Genomic DNA, 24,050 nt, shown 5'->3' on the forward strand with positions numbered 1-24,050 from the left:
CAAGTTGAACAGCTCTATTTATTATGTTATATTGTTACAGTTTGAGTTTTCTGTCTCTTTTACATGTTGCTTCTCCTACTGCTTTCTCACTAACTGAATATCCTACTTCCTGTCGGTGGGGTGTACACTGCAGAGGAGGAGCTAACTTATTTGCATAGTGTCAGCCTCCTAGAGGCAGCAGCATAAACCCATGGTTCCTGTGTCCCCCAATGAAGGCTCCAAGAAACAGATTTTACGGTAAGCAACCAAAAATCCTGTTTTCCCCGCACCGGACCATATTCACGGAAAATGCACACTCTGGATCTCAGTGTAAAAGAACCTCTTTTCTCCCCCATCCCCTTTATCTCCCCTGATATTGAAAATGAAACGCGTCAGGAGTCTATGGGGATATGGTCACTAAGGGACACCTGGAAACCATTACGGTTGGTGGGGTATGATGTAAATGGGTTTTTACCTTTCTCCTTTGGGCAACCAGGACCTTATTGATAAATTTGGAACGTAACCTGGCCACATCTATGAACGAACTGGGCGATTGTTCCATTTATTATAAAAGGTTTCTTATTTCCTAAATAAGTACGAACAATGATGTACTAACATTTATTGCACTATGAAGTATTACACTGTGTCCTACTACACAGGTATGAAAATAGTGACAGCTAAACTATTACAAGCATTGGCTTCTTTGTTGGGACACATTAGTATGGTCTTATTCATGTGGGTTCAGAGACAGTTAGGCACTATAAGGGTAAACCTTTCAGAACTGGCTGTATAGGTCTCCCTAGTGGAGTTATTCAGTGTCTATACACAATTTCGGAGTCCCAGACTAAGCCTTGAATATTTGCTTATAGGTTTGTTTGTCATTTATTTACCAGAGACCAAGGGTCCATTTTAAAAAGGATTATTAAAACTTCTATTTTAATTTTTCACCACTACCTTGCTATATACTACTCCTGGATTGGTAGTTCTGGCAGATCTTACAGGATTGCTATAGGTCCTCCTGACTGTTCATGCAGTCTAAGACCATGTGCCCGTCACAATAAAAAACACTGCGTCTAAAATGCAGGTTTTGCTATGTTGCAGCATTTTTAGCGGTGTTTCTTGGTGTAGATTACATGTGCGTTTTGTCCACAATACATGTTTATTAAAGTTAGTTTTATTCACCAAAAACACAGCAAACACCTCAGGAAAAGCTGTCCTGTGATTTTTTTTTTCCCACCTTTTCAGTACTGACCGAGTTGGACAGCTGCAGCAATTTTGAAATCTGTCAATTCTTTCCATGTTATGTCACCCATAGAAAGTGAGAGCGTATGCATTAGATTTCCGAAATCTCATAGCTTCTGCAACTACTGTTAAAAAAAAAAAAAAAAAAAAAAAAAGTCAACTTATAGGCACCCCCTCCCAAAAAACAAAACAACTATATGTGAGCATAGCCTTAGCTCCACCTCATTATATTACCTCCTACTTCTCCTGGCAATGGCATGGCGCTACACTGAGCACCTCAACGTTTACCCAAGCCAATGCCAGGCCAAAGATTTTCTAGGCCTGGCACATTGTTTAAAAGGAAGACTTCTGAAGAAACAAAAAGTGTGCTGTAGTGCAGAATGTAATAAAATAAGAGCCATATTCAGACATTGCTTTTTTATTAAACATTAATATAACATTAGAAAAGACAGACAAAATCTAAAAGATATTTACCAATGTGGAAAACATATTTACAGATTCCTATATTTAAAGACCATTACTTTCTGCAATGATTAGTAATAAAATCATGATTGAGGTTACAGGGCACAAACGTCACACGTATGCAGCACATGTCTGTTGTAATCAGACACTAAACGTCTGGGTATGGCTCGTGGAAAGAAGTTCAAGATGTTTTACAGTCATTTGGTTTTTCATTTTTTCCAGTTCTATCCCACCAGTCATTGATGGCACTATCAGCAGTAGTTCCAGCAGAAAAATCTATGTCTACAAAAGAAAAAGGACACGTGTCAGCTTATAAAGGATGGCAGAGCGAGAATTAAAAAAAACACACAAATTTCCAGACTGGTGCCATTCCAGTGCCAGTGATGACGGTACGCTCCAACACACAACACCACCATCACTGGAACGGCACAAGTTGGGAGGAAAGCTTGTGCCCAATTCATGAAAGCTATTACGCCCATATTCTGGTGTTAAAAGCTCTGAAAAAGCATTGAGTTTTGACAAAACTTGATTTATGACTTTGGATTAGCTCTGAAAAAGTGGGAGAAGCTAAAGCGGTGGCATGGATCCCCTGGTCAAAATCATAACAAGTGGTGGCAACAACTAATCCACAAATCTTACACCATTGGGTACTGGAATAGGACTTGTTGCCTTATGTCAAGGCACACGCCAATCATCCAACGCTCCCGATTCGTTAAGAGCCATACACCTCTTCATGACTCCAGCACATCTCATGCAGGTCTTGATGATTTGGGGCCCCAAGTGTTGGTCTGTCCTGTAGTGGATAGCTCACAAATGGAGGAAGCAATTGCCTTTGTAACAGAACCTTTATCAGACACTTGGACCCCCAAGTGATCATTGCCTTTGCGTCGGTTTTGTGTTTAACTCTGTTTTGCACCTTTTTTTCCACCCAATTTTCGCACCTTTTTTGAAGTCTATTTTGTGTGTGCTGTTTTTTTTTTCCACTTTCTGGGCGGAGTCTATCAATTCCAGATGTTTTAGCCCAATTCATCAATTGCCGAATTTGGTGCAGTTTCACTCCAGTATTCCCCTGGTGTATTTTTGAATACACAAGATTTTTGTGTGCATTTTATGCTACTTAAGACCGTAAAAAAGCCCATTTTTTAAATTTTGCACCAAATTCATAAACCAACTGCGACATCGTGCCAAATTTGGCGCAAAAACAGCAACCAACACAAGACATAAAAGGAAAGGAACAGATGAATGATGAATTGGGGCCTTGATTTATGGACCCCAAATAAGTAAAGCTACATGTTTCTCCAATTTTTTTTTTTTCAGAATTCCTTTTTAGAGGCTTCATGTTTCGGTAGTTTTTTTATTTTTCTCTACAACTTTGCTTATCCAAATATTTTAAACACATGCAGTAAATAAAATGCGACTTCTACCACGTGTCACTTTGGTGCATCTCACTTCAGTGCTTGCCTGGAGTGAGGTTTCTGTAACAGTGTTCAATTTGGTGCAAATTTTTGGACAAAACGATCGACTTCAGGATTTGTGGACTTCGTTCAAAAAAAGTTGCAAATAAATTGGCAACAAATAAAACTAAAGAGCATTGTTGATTTTGTGCCAATTTCATGAAGGAAATTTGTCATTTTAAAGAGTTTGTCGGAAAAAAGTCAGGGAATACCAGAAAACAAGATTTAGAAGAGGGACATCAATAAATCGCAAAATGATGAATTGTTGGCTCTATTACAACTGCTCATATTTTCATTAATATGTGCTCAAAAAGTGTAAGAAAAGCCACTCCACCTACACAATACACCCAAACATGAAGTGGTAAAACTTGCCTTATGTCAAGACCAAACCTTCTGCAACATTGAAAACAATAAGGCATCAGAAACGATTGGATCCACATATGTGGGACTGCACAACTGAGATATCAGACCGGTGCCAGTAATACACCCAGTTACACCCTTTTCTGAGCCAGTTACTCATGTTCAATACAAAATAACTAGTAGTATTACAATTAAAAAAAAAACTACATTTTTTACAAATGTGTAATCAGTGTCCTCCATTTGGCGACTAGTTATTAGACTACATTCACATCTGCATTCGTTCCTCCATCAACAATGACTCTCAGCAAAGAATCAGTCAAAATGGATAAAACAGACGATAAAGGTGGTCATCTATTTTTAATGGATCTCCATAGATTAATGGCCCAGATTGATCTGCAAAACAGATGAGAATTAGTCTCAAGGATCAGTTTTTAAAAAACCGTGTGGATAAAAAACTATGGGTGTGTGTATGCAGCCTTAGAGTTTCAGCATGGGTGAGGTCTTGACAGAGTGCAAGGTAAACTATCTGACAACCATTACCAGATTCTTCGCTAGTATTACTTTCTGAAGGTGGCATACAGAGACCTGTCAATGACACAGGGAATCCATTTTTAATATAAATCGGATACATAACCCTCCGTCTTAATAAAATTGTATTCCTATAACCCTAGATTTTTGTGTACTCACCATAAAATCTTTTTCTTAGCCTCTAATTGGGGGACACAGGACCATGGGTTTTATGCTGCTGTCCACTAGGAGGCGACACTATGCATAATCTGAAAAAGATTAACTGTGGCTCCTCCTCTGCAGTATACACCCCTGGACGGCGTCAACTTTCTCCAGTTTTGTGCAAAAGCATTAGGAGGAACGTAACATGAACAACCATGCCTATAAGAATTCAACTATGTACGAGCTCAAGAAAACAAATATGAGAACTCAACAGTAACAGCGGCCCGGAAAGGGCAACAGGGTGGGAGCTGTGTCCCCCAATTAGAGGCTAAGAGAAAGATTTTACGGTGAGTACACAAAAATCTCCTTTACTCTGTCGCCTCATTGGGGGACACAGGACCATGGGACGACACAAAGCAGTTCCTGGGTGGGAAGCAATGGACTAATATTGTGTAGACAGGCCCCTACACTTGGGGCACCGCCGCCTGCAGAACACATCTACTCAGGCTCGCGTCCACTGAGCACTGGGTATGAACTCTGTAGTGTTTAGTAAACGTGTGTAGGCTAGTCAAAGTGGCCGCCTTACACACCTGTTGTGCCGAAGCCTGGTGCCGAAAGGCCCAGGAGGCCCCTACCGCCCATGTAGAGTGTGCCGTAATACCAGCTGGAAGAGGAGAATTTTTAAGGCGGTAGGCCTCTTGTATGGTGGATTTGATCCACCTGGAAAGGGTAGCTTTGGAAGCTGGCAGACCCTTGCGGCTGCGATTCGGAAGAAGGAAAAGAGAATCAGACTTCCGGAAGGATGCAGTCCTAGACCCATATATACGCAATGCCCTGACAAGGTCAAGCATATGCAGAGCCTTCTCCATTATGAACCAGGACCAGGCAAAGGGAATTCAGAGAAATTTCCTCATTGAGGTGGAAGTTGGACACACCCTTCGGAAGGAAGGGACCGTACGGAGAACTACCTTGTCCTGGTGAAAAGCCAGAAAGGGCCGTCTGCAGGACAGTGCTGTCAGTTCAGACACCCTGCGTAGCGAGGTAATTGCCACCAGGAAAACCACCTTCTGGGATAGAAGGCAGAGCGGGACCTTCTTAAGGGGTTCGAAGGGTGGTTCCCGCAATGCTGTCAGGACCAGATTGAGGTCCCAGTTTCTAGTGGTCGTCTGTAGGGGGGAACCAATCAGGAAACCCCCTGAATGAATGTCCATACTTGGGGCTTGGTAGCAATGCGCCTTTGAAAAAGCACTGAGGGCTGACACCTGGCTCTTTAGCGAGCCCAGGGACAGCCTGGCTTCCAGACCCAATTGGAGAAAACCAAGTAGCTTGGGGAGGGAATAAGGGAATGGGGTCTGGCCACGAGATTCGCACCAGGTAAAGAAAGCTTTCCAGGTACGGTAAGAGATCTTGGCAGAGGCTGGCTTCCGTGCCCTGATCATGGTCCTAATAACGTCCGGCGAGAGCCCTGCCTGGGTTAGAACTCCGGTTTCAAGGGCCACGCCGTCAAATTGAGGGCCCCTGAGTTCTGGTGGTAGAACAGGCCTTGTGATAGAAGATCCGGGCGGTCGGGGAGGCAACAGGGGGCGTCTGCTGTAAGTTGTACGATGTCGGCATACCACGTACGTCTGGGCCAGTCCGGTGCGATTGGGATGGTTGGAACTCCCTCTTCTTGAAATTCCTCACCACTCTGGATATCAGGGGGAGAGGTGTAAAAATGTACAGAAGCTGGAACTGGGTCCAGTCCTGAACCAGAGCGTCTGCTCCGAGTGACCACGGATCGTGTGTTTTGGCCATGAAGTTAGAGACCTTGGCATTGAAGTGGGATGCCATTAGGTCCACATCCGGGGTCCCCCAGCAATGGTAGATCTGGCAAAAAATTTCGGGATGGAGAGATCACTCTCCCGAGTCTATTCCTTGTTGGCCAAGGAAGCCTGCTTCCCAGTTGTCCACACCCGGAATGTGGAACGCCGAGAGAACCGACCCTGTGTCTTCCGCCCAGTGGAGGATGTGTGACACTTCTCGCATCGCCTGGGTGCTGCGGATCCCCCCTTGGTGGCTCACATATGCCATGGCCGTGGCATTGTCCGACTGTATTCTGATGTGAGAGGCTGCGCTGCCAGTAAGTGATGGAAGGCCCTCAATGCCAGGAGGATGGCACGAATTTCCAGGATGTTGATGGGCATGGTCGCTTCCACTGGGGACCACTTGCCCTGTGGTGTAGGTGCACCGCACCCCAACCAGTCAGGCTCGCATCGGTGGTCAGAACCTTCCATTGACCTGTGAGAAAGGATTTCCCCTTTGCTAGTGAGGTTGGCTTGAGCCATCAGTGCAGGGACATCCTGGTTGACGACGTTAGCTGGAACTCCCTGTCGAGAGAAAAGGGGTTCCTGTCCCAGGACTTGAGAATGGCTAGTTGGAGAGGTCAGAGGTGAAACTGGGCAAATAGGACCGCTTCTATTGCTGTCCCCATCCTGCCGAGGACTCATGGCAAACCGGTGAGATCGAGGGAATTTGCAGAGGAGGGTGCGAACTCCTAGGTGGAGAGCCAGTGCCTTGTCCTTGGAAGGAGCACTAGACCCCTGGAGGTGTTGATTAGCATTCCCAGGAAGGTCAGAGACTGACTCGGGGTTGGTGATGACTTTTGTAGGTTGACTAACCAGCCCATGTGACTCAGTGTCGATTGTGATTGAGACGCCGAGCTCGCAGTCCTTGAAGGTGGGAGCCTTGAGGAGATCATCAAAGTATGGAACGACTACTATGCCTCTGGAGTGCAGGACGTCCATGGTGGCTGCCATGACTTTGGTAAACACTCTGGGAGTCATGGCGAGTCCGAACGGAAGAGCCACGAACTGGTAGTGGTCCTGGTCGATTGCGAACCTGAGAAATCTCTGATGCGCAGGTGCAATCGGTATATGCAGGTATGCGCCTTGTATGTCTATGGAGGCAAGATATTCTCCCTTCTCCACGGACACAATGATGGACCGAAGGGACTCCATGCGGAAGTGACGAACCCGTACATATTTGTTGAGTTGTTTTAGGTCCAGTATGGGCCGTACGCTGCCTCCTTTCTTGGGGACTACGAATAGATTGGAGTAGAACCCTCGGCCGTGGGGAACGGTACTATGACTCCTGCTTGAAAAAGCGAGGAGACCGCTTGTTGGAAGGCACAAGCCTTGGCTGGCGGTTTTGGGGGGACAGAGGAAGAATCGGTCCAGGGGGTTGGAGGTGAACTCTATCTTGTATCCAGAAGACACTAGTTCCTTGACCCCCCGTCTTCTGTAATAGGCAGCCAGACTTGATGAAAGAGCAAAAGTCGTCCGCCTACAGGTGTGGTGTCTTCCAGAGTCCATGAGTCATGATGAGGAGAAAGTCTGAGATTTTCCCCCTCTGGGCTTAGACTGGCCTGCTTTTGACTGCCAGGTCTTGTCCGACCTTTGCGTCGATCGCGAGTTGTCCCTGCATGGGGAATGGTTACAATTTTGTGCTGGACGCAAGACGGACCAGCCCGAGGAGTTCCGAAAGGATCGGAATAGAGTTTGGTTACGCTTCTTGTAGGTGCGTTTAGGATTCAATTGGGGAGGAGAAGTACGCTTACCCCCGATGGCGGTGGATATCATCGTGTCCAACTGTTCACCGAAAATTCTCCCCCTGAAGTAGGGGAGGTGCGTGAGGGACTTTGAGGCTGCGTCTGCTTTCCATTCCCGCAGCCAGAGGATACGCCAAAATATGATGGGGTTTGATGCTATCCCCGCTACACCCCTTGCTGAATCCAGAGCTGCATGAAGCATGTAATCTGCTACAACTGCTAATTGAACCGCTTGGTCGGACAGCTCAGGAGCGGATGCTTGGAGGCCAGCTTGTAAATTTTGGACCCAGGCCAGAATGGCCTTGGCAGCCCAAACTGAAGCGAACGCGGGAGCCAGGGATGCCCCTGCAGCCTTGAAAATTGAACGAGCCATGCGTTCTACCTGCCGGTCTGCTGCGTCCCTGAGGGTTGAGCTATCTGGCAGTGAAAGGAGGGTCTGTGCTGCTAGTCTAGAGACTGGAGGGTCCACTTCTCAGGCTGTGAGGGCGGCTTTTTAAGGATCGCCTTAAACTCTGGGTGGTTAGAGAAAACCTTAGGCAGCTTCAGAGGTCCTTCAAAGGAAATCTTGTGTTCTGGGGCCTCTGGTGGCGGATCAGAAATGTCCAGCACCCGATGGATGGAAGAGATTATGTCCTCAACTAGCACTGTATTGCTAGGGGGGGATGGGATCAGGGACCCCTCCATTTCCTTGTCTGAGTCGGAGTCACAGATTCCTTCCGAATCCTGTGCATCACTGAGGCGTCCCCTGCTGGGTGAGCTGGGGCGGAGGCCTTCTCTGGTCAGGGATTGCAGAGATCTGGATTGTCTGCCCCTGGAAGGGGATGGTCTAGATGACCTGGAACTACGGTGTCTCGCCCTAGATGGGGATGACCGTGTGCTATGGGATGACGCAGATGGACTTGACCTATGGGTCCGCTTGAATCCTGACCTAGACGTGGATGTGCCAGGGTCGTCCTGTTCCTGGAGCCAAGCTCTCCCTTTGCTGGGTAACAGTCATAGCCTAGGCATGACTCTGCAGAGCCTGAAGCAATGTGGAGGTTAAGTTATCTATAGACTGCGTCATAGATTGCGACATCTGAGTGACCCATTCTGGCGTGGCATTAGACACCGAAGCATTGGCAGGGGTTTCTTGGGGCTCTGACACAGTAGTCTGGATGCAGTCCTGGCAGTGCGGGTACATGCTGCCACTGGGGAGAGCGGTCCTGCAGGCTGTGCAGAATGCATAATAGCAGTCCCGCCTGGTTCTCTTGGACCTTGAGCCCGGCATGGTGCACAGAGTGCAGAAGGGCTGGCTATGCAGAGGACCCTATAGGGGTGGCTATGCAGAGGAACCTATAGGGGAGCCTTATAGGGAATATGGATTCACAACCGAGTAAAAAACCCAGCTGTGATCTTACCCCACCAGCTTGCCCCTAGGTCCAGCGCCGAAGATCCACAGTCCTGTGCCCCCCGGAGACTCGCTCGCCTGGTCCTGCTGACTGGGAGATGCAGGGTTAATCCTTGTTGCAGCAGACATGGCCGCCGTGAAGAAGAGGAACGGGGAGAAGGGGCGGAGAGCTAAGAAAGGGCAGCAGAGTTGTGTAAAAACGCGCCCTGTTTCGATCCGCCCTTTCTATGACACTGTAGAGTGTCATATTTGCCATCCGGGGGCGGGCTGGGGGAGGCTTGGGGTGAGGCAGGGGCTGAGAGGAGGCGGCAGCTTCAGCCTAAATTAGGCTAAATTAAGCCGCAGCCTAAATTAGATGCCTGATGCCTAGAAAGGCTCCAGGCCGGAGCGGAAGTCCGGGAGGGGGTCGGATCTGAACCGGACCCCCCGAATTTAAAGCCAGGATAGCGGTGGGGCTATAAGCGGAAGGTGGGGGCTCGGTGAGGGGTCCCCCTGAGGCAGTATAGAGTCGGTGCTGCCGCAGAGACACGGGCGCCCTGTGTCTCAGATGTGTCATGCCTGCCTGTACTCACCCCGGCCCCGACTGGAGCCCGCAGCTGGGCTGGGGTCCCTGGATGCAGGCGCAGAGTGCTGCCTGTATACGCCCTACCTGAGGCGTCGTCTCAACCTAATGCCCCCAAAGGGGGATTAGGGAGGGTGCTGCTGTCACCATCAGGGGGCTTTATCCTCACCTCGACCTCAACCCAGAAACCAAAAGGAATTGGGGAAGGAGGGGGGGGGGGGGTCTCGACTTCGAACAAGCACCCGAGGGACTGGGAAAGGAGCGACATGGGGAATAGCCATCTCGACTTCAACCGGGTATCCCGTAATAGGGGGCCGAGGAAAGAGCCATGCTGGCAGTCTCGCAGGAGACCCACTTTTCTTCATCTGTAATCCGTCGGAAAAAAACGGAGTAAAAAAAAAAAATTTTAGGTGTGCCTCCTATGCAACACTAAGCAAAAACTGGAGAAGGCCGATGCCGACTAGGGGTGTATACTGCAGAGGAGGAGCCTCTATGCATAGTGTCGCCTCCTAGTGGACAGCAGCATAACACCCATGGTCCTGTGTCCCCCAATGAGGCGACAGAGTAAGAGGACCATTCACCAAATGTTTTATGCTCAATTGGAAACAGGCTGCAGAGCGGAATGGAGATTTTAGAGACCAAAGTATTGGGTACCTAATGAGTTAACACTCACTTGGAACAAAAAGTTATTTTTACTTACTAGATCCTGGAATAACACCAAGTTCCACAATTGGATGTGTTTAAAAAAATGTTCCTGTGCTGAGATAATCTTATAAATGTGCCCCTGCTGTGTGATTGTTGTTTCTGACTGTACAGGAACATGGTCTGATCATACCACAGCTCCTTTACCTCACAGAAAAGAATCAGCTGTGATCCCGTGCTGTAATGTCTGTATACTCTTTTGCTTCCCCCCCTGCTCAGGAGATGTGGTATGATTAGACCATGTCCCTGTACGGTCAGACACAGACATTTCACAGTACACAACAGGGGCACATTTATAAGATTCTCAGCAAAGGATTTTTTTTTTTTTTTAAACACATCCAATTGTGAATATTATTATTCCAACATCTAATGATTATAATTAACTTAATTCATGGGAAAACCCCTTTATTTAACATAAGTTATCAGATGGTTTCACTGGGGACTGTACTTTGTACACAGGCTAAACCACAAGTAAGCAGCAACTTGGCAGAAACAGACCTCGCCCCCATAATATCTTCATGAGTAAGTACATGCCCCCAAATTAAAAGAGAAACCTACCTGATAACTCATTAGGTGCCAAATACTAATATCTGCAGCAGAAAGGTGAAATAAAAACGGTGTGCGAGATTGCACACATGCACTTTATATACCTGCGGTCACAAGTGAGTAGGACCCTGTGCTTCTCTCAAGTCTCTACTGCGAGAGGCTGGGCAGCATGTGACCGCAGGTACACAAATCGCATTCATGTGTCCAGTAAGTGTCATGATTCCCCTGTATTACCAGTGAGAGTGGGCAGTGCGCACATGGTCACGATTCGGCACAGAGTAACAGCAGACTTCCTTTGAGACAGTACACGAAGAACTTTCCCTTGTATTAAAAGACAACCTTTGCTGTACTTCCCTATAGTGGCTAAATGAAGCTGCAGTTTTCCATCATATGGCATGTATATATACCCATATCAAAAGCCAGCTTGTATACTCAAAAGTGATCACGTTAGGCTGTCCTAAAGTTGGGAAAAGTTTAGTACAAGGTTTAACTTGGATTCTCAGGTCAGCTACGAATACACTTTAGTCACACTAGGGAAGCCTACATAAGTCAATAATTCTCTTACTGCCCAATCAGACAGCTTTTTACACATCTAAAAAATTTCTGACTAAACCTGCCTATACAATTAATGGATCCCAGTGGTATAAAGAGAAGACCACATATTGTACATAAAACCATATTATCAAAGACATAACCGGCTCAGACATCACAATTACCTGGGAAAGTGCCAAGGGCGGAGTTATCAAAAAACTTGCTTGGGCAGTACGGTAAAGATTTCGATCTCACATCAAAAAATTTTTCTTTAGGAGAGTCTACTTTTTCCGGCATGGTATGTTTTTTGGGGGGCGATTCAGTTAAAGTGCTGAGCAAGGGGCCATCGGTCTTCAGTGGAGAAAAAGGCCGCTTTCCATAAAGCCTGGTTTTATCTGGAGACATGACCGGGGCACTGTGCCGCTCCATCTTATTTGGAGACATTGGTTGAAGTTTGTGGACATCAATCTTACTTAGAAGATGTTGATTGTCTCCATGTATCGCTGTTTTGGCCTGGGAAGCTATATGGCCGCTTGGCATCTCAGACTTGCGTGGAGGAGACATTAGTGTTGTTCTATAAGGGTCAGTATTGCTGTGACACATGACTTCATCACTATGTAATGAACTAAGGAGGGGAGTAGGGGTCTCTGGGGATGGTTCCTTCCGCTTTTTAACTTCATCTTCACAAGAGGATATAGTCCTGTAAAAGGAGGGAATACAGAAGAAAAAAAACATTTAAATATCTAAATTGTGGTTTCCACAGAAAATGCAACTTGCTACTGTCCTCAGTGAGTAACCCTTTATAAAATCAGGCCCTAACTACAAGGCCAGAATTAGACTCTAAAGACTGCAGGCTGTTAAAGGGAACCTGTCACCCCGTTTTTTGAGATTGAGATATAAATACTGTTAAATAGGGCCTGCGCTGTGTGTTACTATAGTGTATGTAGTGTACCCCGATTCCCCACCTATGCTGAGAAATAACTTACCAAAGTCGCCGTTTTCGCCTGTCAATCAGGCTGGTCAGGTCGGGAGGGCGTGTTCACAGCGCTGGTTCTTCCTCAGCTTTACGTTGGTGGTGTAGTGGTGTCCGCATGTTGAGGTGACTAATCCACTGTGGGCACGTGAACAAGCAGCGCGCGATCTGCGCTGTCATCCCTTTCGTCGGTGGGGGCGGCCATCTTCCTAGGGCCGCGCGTGCGCAGATCGAGTGCTCTGCTGCACGGGGCTTCAGGAAAATGGCCGCGCGTGCGCATTAGAGATCGCGGCGGCCATTTTCACAAAGCCGAGATGCAAACTCGGCTTTGGGAAAATGGCCGCCGCGATCTCTAATGCGCACGCGCGGCATCCCGCGGCCATTTTCCTGAAGCCCCGTGCAGCAGAGCACTCGATCTGCGCACGCGCGGCCCTAGGAAGATGGCTGCCCCCACCGACGAAAGGGATGACAGCGCAGATCGCGTGCTGCTTGTTCACGTGCCCACAGTGGATTAGTCACCTCAACGTGCGGACACCACTACGCCACCAACGTAAAGCTGAGGAAGAACCAGCGCTGTGAACACGCCCTCCCGACCTGACCAGCCTGATTGACAGGCGAAAACGGCGACTTTGGTAAGTTATTTCTCAGCATAGGTGGGGAATCGGGGTACACTACATACACTATAGTAACACACAGCGCAGGCCCTATTTAACAGTATTTATATCTCAATCTCAAAAAACGGGGTGACAGGTTCCTTTTAAGACGAAAAATATCAGCCAGCTGTTTTTATGCTGAGGTGGAGCGATAAAACCTCAATTTCACATTAATGGGCCTTTTTAAACCATCTTTGGCAGTTCCCCTGAAATCTTAAATGGAGCACAGGAAGACTTTACAACCATTTTCTGTAGACAATAAATAACGGAACATAAGCCCTGCTGTTAGGTTCAGAGAAAGCACAGCTGAATAAGCAGAAATTACACAGCTCTGCTGTGGAACAGATTGTGTCAGCCATTTCTAGAACATACTAATATACCCTCGCTCCTCCAATTTAAAGTACTGGGCAGAGTGGTTGCAAAGTGGAAGCTTTGCGGAAATGTGGTTGCATGTCATATAGTGGTCCAATTAGGGGTGTTGGTGGCAGAGTGATGTGACAGGCTACTCTAAAAACACCTCGTTTCCTATAAGCAGGGTAAATTGGCTGATCTTCCTATGGAACCAAAAAAAAAAAAAAAAAAAAAAAGATTGCACGCAGTGAGTCACTACCAGACACTTCTGACAACCATTCATCTACCAGGATTGGGTAGACGAAATTCAACATGCCCAATCCTCATCTTCATTGACATCCGCTGCCAGAAAAAAAGCTTTGAGTTCTGTCTTAATATCAGATAATTGTTGGGTATCTCTCCCAACTTCTCCCACACAGCTCAGCTAAATGTCCATACATGTAGGAGGAAGAGGGGGATTAAGACACTGCCATAGGAGAGTCTGGAGGACCCCATAAATATTAGATGGTCAGCCAATCCCGCCAAAATCATTGGGTTTGAAGTACATATGGGTAACAACTTCAGACTTGTGTAATGAAGGAAGTGCACATTAGGAGTGTGACTGTATCAGTGATATTCGTGCTCCTTCCTGTGGCACTGCCTTTGGATATAATGCGTCCTAAGGACAGTTTAGTGGAAATATTTTTTGCATTTTAGAAACACTCCTGATCTATGGTTGGAGAACAAGTCCCCAGCTCCAACCAGACTTACCAGGTAGATGAATGAGCATGAGACATAGCAGCCATACCTTGAAAGCTGGTGGACCTTTTTCTTGTACTGTCCAATTTCTCGCTTTAATGCAGCATTTTGTGACTGAAGCATAAGCATAGCCGTGCTCTGCACAATGCCACTTCCACCCCCACATGTCAGAGGGTATTGAGGGGAAGTTGAACTGGTGGAACAAACTGAGGGAAAAACATTTATTAGAGTATTGCACATTTTTCAGGCATTATAAAGCCACGTCCACGGCAAGTATCAAGCTCTGTCTACATACTGGACGTATCGGTGTCTTTTTGGGTTCGTCTGAGCTCTTCTTTTAGCTTTCGTAAGCGCGTTTCTTTGTCTTCAACAGAAGCTTTTAAAGAGGATATTCTAGAGGGCACACACATTTAGTCTAAGTTATTGAAAGCGAAAGGGTATTTAAGAAGTAAATATGTACAACCAACACATCAAGATGTTTTAGTCTACAGTACTTACTGCTGTTCTGTAGATTTTGAGAATTTCACCCTTTCCATCTCCACCCATACGACTCGGGATTTGAGGTTTTCTATTTCTTCTTTGTATGGTGCTGCACCTTTGGAGATCTTTTCCTTATGAAAAAAAAAAAAAAAAAAAAAAAAAAAAAAAACACAAAAAGTCCACAACTGTAAATTAACTTTTCTCAAGATATCTAAAAGACAGATGAAGCAAAATTACCTGAAAAAACAAACTTGTTGTATTTACCTGCAGATTAGCTATATGCTGCAGGTAAACAGCATTTTTTAAATGTGCATTAGTCTAACTGGAAGTGCGGCTGCAAGGATAAAATTATGTTGTATTCTCCCTGCAGCCTCACGCTTTAATACACCATGTGCACACTGATCATGCCCACCACTGTACACCAGGACTAATTTCTGTTAAAGAGGTTCCACTACTTTATCATTGATGACTTCTACTTCGGATCGGTGGGCATCCGACACCCAGCACCCTCAGAAGTTGTCAATTACTATCAGTAGACTGAGCAGCTACGTGTCTGCAGCCAAGTACTGCACTTCTGCTCCTTATTGATTTGAATAGGGGGAAGATATGTGATACTTGGCCGCGGACACCATCAGTAGAAGGAGCAGGTTTGTAAATTGTGCATTTTCGGCCGCTGCCAACCTAGAGAACAACTAGTCGGTAGACATTGATGACCTATCCCAAGGATAAAGTCGTCAATGTTAAAGTACTGGATAACCTCTAAAGGAAAACTAGGTCTTCCGCTCCTTATATAAGCACAATCTTAAAGCTCATACTGCTTATAATTTGTGCCTCAAACAATACAGCTAAGCAATAATTAATGAAGCAGCTATTAAAATACATTCCGATAATGTGGATACTACCTGGAGAATCTGTATTTCCTTCTGTGCTGCTTGGAGAAGCTTCTCTTTTTCTTTCACCGTAACCTGCATCTCCGAAAGCTCCGACACTGCGACCTTGGAGCGCAGCTTGTCTTCGAGCAGTAACGCCCTTTGTTCTTTTTGTTTTGCATCTGATTCAACAGCACTCAGCTGCTTTTCCAAGTCCTGGATCCGGCACTGCATTTTCTGGAAAACCCCAATTAAGACAATTATCTCTAGGGCACCAACAAATGTTGTTGGCAGGCATAATTTAGTTCAAAAAGCTTCTAAATTATGCACTGTAACAGAACCACTCAACGCAAAGCCCCTATGATTCCTAACAGGCAAGTGAGCAGAATTAAGATTAGTGCAATAATAATGCAGTTCGACAAAAACAAGTTCGCCACATTAGCGGTTAATTAGAAATACCATTTAATTTGCATTATAATGAATATAATGGAAACTCCCTTAGGAACCTTATAGAAGTAGCCATAAGGAAAGTATCTTCATGTGTAATTGATACTAATTTAATACAATTATGGTAACTTTACTGACTGCTCAAAAACATCTGCAAGGAGTTTGTATGTTCTCCCTGTGTGTGTGGGTTTCCTCTGGGTTCTCCGGTTTATTCCCACATTCCAAAAAACATACTGATAGGGATTCTAGATTGTCAGCCTCATTGGGGACAGCGATGATAATGTGTGCAAACTGTAAAGCGCTGCAGAATAGGTTAGAGCTATATAAAAATAAAGATTATTATTATTTTTATTATTATTATTTTTATTATTATTGTCATGGAATTGTGGAAATCAATGCATCCTCATGGCACAGATCATATAGTCTCCCAACTAATATTTGGTTATTATTGTGTCCAAGGCAAAAGTAGGACTCATCGGCGAAGAGGATCGACATAAATTGTACATTGCAGCCTCCACTGCCATCTTGCTCCATGATAGACTTTGAGAGCAATGACATAAGGCCAATGGAACATATGTAGCTGGCCTTATGGCTCGTAGCCCAATGTCGTGCAAAAGCCTCCTGATTGTATGGGTAGACATGATTTGCTGCCATAAATTTGGTATACGATGTCCAATTTCACTTGCAGTACAGAATGGGTCAATCATGGAACCAGTGGCACAGCTAATTTTCCAAAATGACAACGCCAGGCCACATGTTGCTTGTGTTACTTTGAGCAGCCTGAATGGCCTGAACATGCTACCTTGGCCTGCAGCATCTCAGAACTTCTCCCTCATCGAGCACATCTGGGATGTCATTGGTCGACAATGCAATAGGAGCTGGCAGCAGAGGATTTTGGCAGAACATTCCTCAGACAACCATTAATAACCTCATTTATAGCATGCCAAGGCGTGCAAGTGCATACATTTCTACCTGTTGAGCTCAAACTCTATGCTGAAGAGATGTGCTAAAACAAGAAAAAATGGCCGACCTGTTTAACAAACAGATAACGAATGCTTCTAATATGACATGCCAAAGAGTAAGGGTACATGCACACTTTACTGTTTGCAGCAGAAAAACCGGCTACTGGAGTGCTGGCAGGAAAAGAAATGCTGCATAAAATACACGTGTTTTTGTATCTATTTTCTCATTCATTTAAATTGGTGAAAAACGATGCAAAAACGCAGAAGGTTGACATGAAATGGCTTCAAATCTGCAAGGAAATTAATAAAAAAGCAGCATCAGCATGAGATTTCAGAAAGCCTTTTTCATTTTGTGGTACAATTAAAAACATTGCAGTTTTTTTTTTTTACAAGCAAAAAAACTTAATGAGTGAACAAACCCTAAGGGGTATTGCTCAGAACACTAACATCTGTTGTGCTTTCTTTCTGCACTTCTACGTTGAATTCCATGCTCCTACAAAATCCACATCATTTAGGTTTTACCTTTGTGAAATATTGCATGCACTAAGCAAAAAAAAAGCAAATTAAAATGTAGCTTCTATTAGAGGTGGGAGAGAATAATAAATGCCCAGTATACAGGGCCGGCGTCAGCACCCGGGCAAGTGCCGGGGCCCTGAGCAGGCAGGGGGCCCACTCGCCATCGGGAACACCGGCACGCTATAGTGCCGGCCACCACGAGTGCAACCCCCGCCTGCTCCGGCACTTGCGATACTTGCCTCTCCCTGTTCCAGTGCTGCGGTGTCTTCCATCCTCTGACTATGACGTTCAGGTCAGAGGGCGAGATGACGTCACCAGTACGCACCCGCTGCCTGAGCAGCCGCAGCACAGAGCGTAGGAAGACGCAGACGCTGAGGAGTCCAGAGCAGAGCAGCTTCAAGTAACGAGGGGTGAGTATTTCATTTTTTTTTTTTTATATTTGGAGCAATATATGGGGACCATCAGAAGGGGCCCATATATGGAGCATTATATGGGGCTAGTTCTATATGGAGCATCTTATGGTGCCAATAATATAGGGAGCATCTTATGGAGCCATTTCTATAGGGAGCATCTTATGGGGCCAATTCTATATGGAGCTTCATAATGGGGCCAATTCTATATGGAGCATCTTATGGGGCCAATTCTATATGGAGCTTCCTAATGGGGCCAATTTAATATGGAGCATCTTATGGGGCCAATTCCATATGGAGCTTCTTAATGGGGTCAATTCTATATGGAGCATTATATGGGGCTAATTCTATATGGAGTATCTTATGGGGCCAATAATATAGGGAGCATCTTATGAAGCCAATTCTATAGGGAGCATTATATGGGGCCAATTCATATTATTGGCCCCATATACTGCTACATATTGAAGCATCTTATAGCACTAATTATATATGGAGCATTTTATATGGCCAATTATATATGGAGCATTATATGGGGCCCATTATACATGGAGCATCTTATGGGGCCAATTATTTTTGGAGCATTATATGGGACCAATCATACTGTAAGGAGCATTATATGGGCCCCATTCTGTAAGGAGTATTATATGGGGCCCATTCTGTATGGAGCATCATATGGGGCCCATTCTGTATGGAGCAATATATGGGACTCAGTATACTGTATGGGGCCGATCATATACTGTATGGAGCATTATATGGGGTCAATTCCGTATGGAGTAATATATGCGGCTCATTCTGTATGGAGTACTCTGTGGTGCCCATTATACTGTATGAAGCATTATATGAGGCTCATTATTCTGTATGGAGCATAATATTGGGCTCACTGTTTGGGGCAATATATGGGGCTCATTCTGTTTGGAGCAATAAATGGGGCTCATTATTCTGTATAGAGGACTATACTGTCCGGTTTCTGAGCCAATATAGAATGCACAATAGATATCACTCATGTAATGTAAGAAGTGAAATCTTTGGCATTGTACTATACCTACAGGTCCTTCTCAAAAAATTAGCATATAGTGTTAAATTTCATTATTTACCATAATGTAATGATTACAATTAAACTTTCATATATTATAGATTCATTATCCACCAACTGAAATTTGTCAGGTCTTTTATTGTTTTAATACTGATGATTTTGGCATACAACTCCTGATAACCCAAAAAACCTGTCTCAATAAATTAGCATATTTCACCCATCCAATCAAATAAAAGTGTTTTTTAATAACAAACAAAAAAACCAACAAATAATAATGTTCAGTTATGCACTCAATACTTGGTCGGGAATCCTTTGGCAGAAATGACTGCTTCAATGCGGCGTGGCATGGAGGCAATCAGCCTGTGACACTGCTGAGATGTTATGGAGGCCCAGGATGCTTCAATAGCGGCCTTAAGCTCATCCAGAGTGTTGGGTCTTGCGTCTCTCAACTTTCTCTTCACAATATCCCACAGATTCTCTATGGGGTTCAGGTCAGGAGAGTTGGCAGGCCAATTGAGCACAGTAATACCATGGTCAGTAAACCATTTACCAGTGGTTTTGGCACTGTGAGCAGGTGCCAGGTCGTGCTGAAAAATGAAATCTTCATCTCCATAAAGCATTTCAGCCGATGGAAGCATGAAGTGCTCCAAAATCTCCTGATAGCTAGCTGCATTGACCCTGCCCTTGATGAAACACAGTGGACCAACACCAGCAGCTGACATGGCACCCCACACCATCACTGACTGTGGGTACTTGACACTGGACTTCAGGCATTTTGGCATTTCCTTCTCCCCAGTCTTCCTCCAGACTCTGGCACCTTGATTTCCGAATGACATGCAAAATTTGCTTTCATCAGAAAAAGTACTTGGGACCACTTAGCAACAGTCCAGTGCTGCTTCTCTGTAGCTCAAAAGTGGCTTTACCTGGGGAATGCGGCACCTGTAGCCCATTTCCTGCACACGCCTGTGGACGGTGGCTCTGGATGTTTCCACACCAGACTCAGTCCACTGCTTCCTCAGGTTCCCCAAGGTCTGGAATCGGTCCTTCTCCACAATCTTCCTCAGGGTCCGGTCTCTTCTCGTTGTACAGCGTTTTCTGCCACATTGTTTCCTTCCAACAGACTTACCATTGAGGTGCCTTGATACAGCACTCTGGGAACAGCCTATTTGTTGAGAAATTTCTTTCTGGGTCTTACCCTCTTGCTTGAGGGTGTCAATGATGGCCTTCTTGACATCTGTCAGGTCGCTAGTCTTACCCATGATGGGGGTTTTGAGTAATGAACCAGGCAGGGAGTTTATAAAAGCCTCAGGTATCTTTTGCATGTGTTTAGAGTTAATTAGTTGATTCAGAAGATTAGGGTAATAGGTCGTTTAGAGAACCTTTTCTTTATATGCTAATTTATTGAGACAGGTTTTTTGGGTTATCAGGAGTTGCATGCCAAAATCATCAGTATTAAAACAATAAAAGACCTGACAAATTTCAGTTGGTGGATAATGAATCTATAATATATGAAAGTTTAATTGTAATCATTACATTATGGTAAATAATGAAATTTAACACTATATGCTAATTTTTTGAGAAGGACCTGTATATTTCTCTGCCGTATCGGTGCATTATGAATTGTAGTATGTGTTAAAGGGGCCCACCGGGACTCTTTCGCCCAGGGCCAATGAAAACCTGAAGCCGGCCCTGCCAGTATACAACCAATTCTGTAGAATATAAATGGATTAGCATAAAGTTTCACAAATATTTTAATTTCAAAAGTTTCACTAATATTTCAATTGCACCTAAACAATCCTTGAGTTTTGAGGCTATGGCGTAGGGTCAGGACACCTGAAGAAACTAACCATTGATGACATGTGTAACCCATGCACTGTCCAGTAAAGGCTTGCACAAGCAGTGCCCAGGTAAAAAAAAAAATCCTCTTTACTAGTGGTTATAAATACTATACCTTTAATTCCCCCTGAACATTTTTCAGAGTTTCACACAAACGTGCGTTTTCCTCCTCCAACATGCTAGAATCACCAGATGGGGCAATTTTCTGCATCCTTTGCAACAAATCCATATTTTTTTCTTTCTTTTCATGCAATTCTGCTTTCAGAGAATTGAGGTATAGCATGGTGTCATGCTTGGTTTTAGATTGAGCAATTATCTGCAAACAAAATAAATGGTCACCATTCATGAGACAAATAGTAAAGAGTAGTTGACTCCACAATCTACATGACCAAGTTAGTTTCTGTCTATGGACATCAACAACAAGCTTGTGCGGTACTCTGCAATCTCCGGCAGTCCCATAGACAATGAATTAAGCGGTGGTGTGCAGGTTTGGTCACCCACTCCATTCTGTCTGGGCATTTCAGAACCCTCTTCTAGTGATCGGTGGGGGTGTCCCACAGGAACATTGATAACTGAAGAGGAGAATAACCCTACAGCCAGTGTCACACATTCATGAAAAAACAATGCAATGGTTAAAAAAGGGATTTTTGTGTACTCACCGTAAAATCCTTTTCTCCGAGCCACTCATTGGGGGACACAGGAACATGGGTGTATGCTGCTGCCACTAGGAGGCTGACACTAAGTAAATAAAGAAAGATAGCTCCTCCTCTGCAGTATACACCGCCCACTGGCTCCAGATAGAATTAATTCAGTGACCAAGCAGTAGATCAACAAAAAAATTCACCGTAGGTACAACATGTCAAAACTATAGCACTCAAAGGCAACAGGCCAAAAAAGGTGGGTGCTATGTCCTCCAATGAGTGACTGAGAAAAGGATTTTATGGCGAGTACACAAAAATCCCTATTTCTCCATCACCACATTGGGGGACACAGGACCGTGTGACATCCCAAAGCAGTCCCTGGGTGGGAAATTACAACATAACAGAGTAAACTCAGGCCGATCGTTCCCCTGCTGTAGGGGAATTTTTTAAGACAGGCGGATTAATGGTCCCGATTCTGGATGGATCCTGGAGGGGCTCAATCACTTTAGTCAAGTAAGCCATAGATTGCAAGAGTGACAAAGCCCATTCAGGGGGACTGGTCACCATGGGCTCGGTCACGGTGGGGGGCTCCTGAGCGCATTTAGGGTCACTAGCATGACAGAGCTGAGCAGTATGCCCGCTTGGTAGCGCAGCCTGACAGGAGGTGCAAGAAGTGAAAAACACTGTTTTTGAGGACTTTTTGGAGCTTTTAAGTAGAGACAGGTTCTACCCTGTTAACCTCCAAAAATACTGCAGGGATATGCTGCAAGGTTAGCAAGGCACTTTGTGTGCGGCCAAAAAATTAGCAGAGCAATTTGTGTGCGGCTGTAATGTCCGCAAAGCCCGTCTCAGCGGAGCGTCTGGTGGCTATATGAATCGGGGACCTGCGGCAGTGTGCAGAGCACTTACCCAGGTCCTGTGCCCATGTCCCCAGCGGTGCAGCGCTGTCCCTTCAGCATTAGGGGGGCTGAAGATGGCCGCCGCCGAGATTAGGAGACCAGTGGGCAGGGCCTCAGGCGTGACGGTGTTTGGGGAGATCGGACCCTTGAAAGGGTCCGTCGCCCCAGTCTTCCTCTTGCCCCCAAAGCGGTTAAAAATATAAGAATAAAGATAAAAAAGCATGGTCTGAATAACAGACCCCAGTGTGCCTCCTACGGACACTAAGCATAAGCTGGTTCTATCCGGAGCCAGTGGGAAGTGTATACTGCAGAGGAGGAGCCAGTTCTTTTTGTATTTAGTGTCAGCCTTTTAGTGGCAGCAGCATACACCCACAGTCCTGTGTCCCCCAATGTGGGAATGGAGAAATTGGCATCTATAAGGCAGTTCACTGACGTTAGGAGACAGGGCGGTCAGGCCAGGTTTTGTAATCTAAAAACGATGTCAATTTTGGCCTTGAAAAATCAGAGCAATATTTAGAATGTTTTTTTTCTACTTTGCATTCTAGCAGATTTAATACTTACAAATAAAGCAAGCATCAAGTCTGCCAAAATACAAAATGGGGACATTTTTAAAAATCACTCATTTTTCAAGACCAAAACTTGCTTCGTGCGTCATGGTTGTGTTTAACCGGCCTTAAAGACTGACTTTGCTCAGATCTCAATAAGCGAGTTGACGTAGCTGTAAGCAAGTGTGTGTATGGTTTTTAATCTTGTGTCTTCATTAATTTTTCATAAGAAAAAAAAAAAAAAGCATTAAAGAAAACTGCTCCAACCCCTTACCCCACTCTCTTACAAAATACATAGAGAGCAAACTGTGCATTACAATACACAAAAAGACCAGGAGAATCATCGAGGCAAGAATTGTCAGACATATAAGCATTTCCCAACCTCTTCTCAGGTTTAATTTACTGCGACTTCATTATTCACACCAGAGAGCCCCATGGTTCATTGCTAAACACTCTAGAAGTGGTATACAGACAGTCAGACTTAAGGGATGCACAGAAAGCATAGGCTAATCTTCATCAGCTTTTGAGGCCATGACTCCTTATTTCTTTTAGATATACTGCCCTCTCCATGACCAATAGTGAGCATGTTTTATTAACAAATTCTTCAGTCGGTACATTCTGAGCCAGGGCTTTGCAATTAGTTTCCTTGCCATATAAACCTGCTCTAGCCCGCATGTTGTATATGCTCTTTATCCTGGGACATAATTTCTCCCTTTAAGGTGGCAGTTCATCATGACAGACGCTGGCCTGCTTGAGTGGAGAGCAGTGTTTCATCAGTTCCCAGTCTAGGGGCACTGGAAATCTTGGGAGTCCTCATTTCCCATCAACATTCTTAAGCTCAGGAATATCTATGCTGCTCTCCTACATTGGCAAGAACTCCTAGTGGGCCAGCCAGTGTTCATCCAGTCCGACAATGCCATGGCCATCACTTATATCAAACATCAGGGTGGAACTCGAAGCAGATCGGTCCTGTCTGAGGTCCCTCATATTCTGCCATGTGCAGAGCAGAAAGTTGCAACGATATCAGCAGTACACATTCCCGGTTTGGACAACTGGGCAGATGAGTTTCTAAGTCGCAAGGGCCTTTCCTTGGACAGACAGGCAGACCTGTCAAAAGGTGGGGCACACCAGACTTTGACCTGATGGCATTCAGGGTGAATAAAGTTCTTTGCTTCATGCCCAGGTCCCGTGACCCTCAGATGCCCTAGTTGCCTTGT

General features: G+C 45.2%; 1 protein-coding gene across 2 annotated transcripts in view; it reads right to left on the reverse strand.

The window, feature by feature from the left end:
* Positions 1-1,623: 1,623 nt before the first annotated feature.
* Positions 1,624-24,050, reverse strand: part of CENPE (centromere protein E) — a 206,619-nt gene continuing 184,192 nt past the window's right edge. For both annotated transcript variants that reach the window (XM_069743668.1, XM_069743664.1), the window contains 8 exons: positions 20,864-21,064; positions 15,578-15,781; positions 14,694-14,806; positions 14,491-14,588; positions 14,245-14,401; positions 11,666-12,180; positions 4,038-4,082; positions 1,624-1,965 (listed from right to left, as the gene is read on the reverse strand). In XM_069743668.1, coding sequence (XP_069599769.1) covers positions 1,865-1,965; positions 4,038-4,082; positions 11,666-12,180; positions 14,245-14,401; positions 14,491-14,588; positions 14,694-14,806; positions 15,578-15,781; positions 20,864-21,064 — 1,434 coding nt within the window. In that variant the 3' untranslated portion in view covers positions 1,624-1,864. The remainder of the gene's footprint in view (positions 1,966-4,037; positions 4,083-11,665; positions 12,181-14,244; positions 14,402-14,490; positions 14,589-14,693; positions 14,807-15,577; positions 15,782-20,863; positions 21,065-24,050) is intronic.

The sequence above is a fragment of the Ranitomeya imitator genome, chromosome 1 (genome assembly GCF_032444005.1).
Source record: "Ranitomeya imitator isolate aRanImi1 chromosome 1, aRanImi1.pri, whole genome shotgun sequence".
In the NCBI taxonomy this organism is placed as follows: Eukaryota; Metazoa; Chordata; class Amphibia; order Anura; family Dendrobatidae; genus Ranitomeya; species Ranitomeya imitator.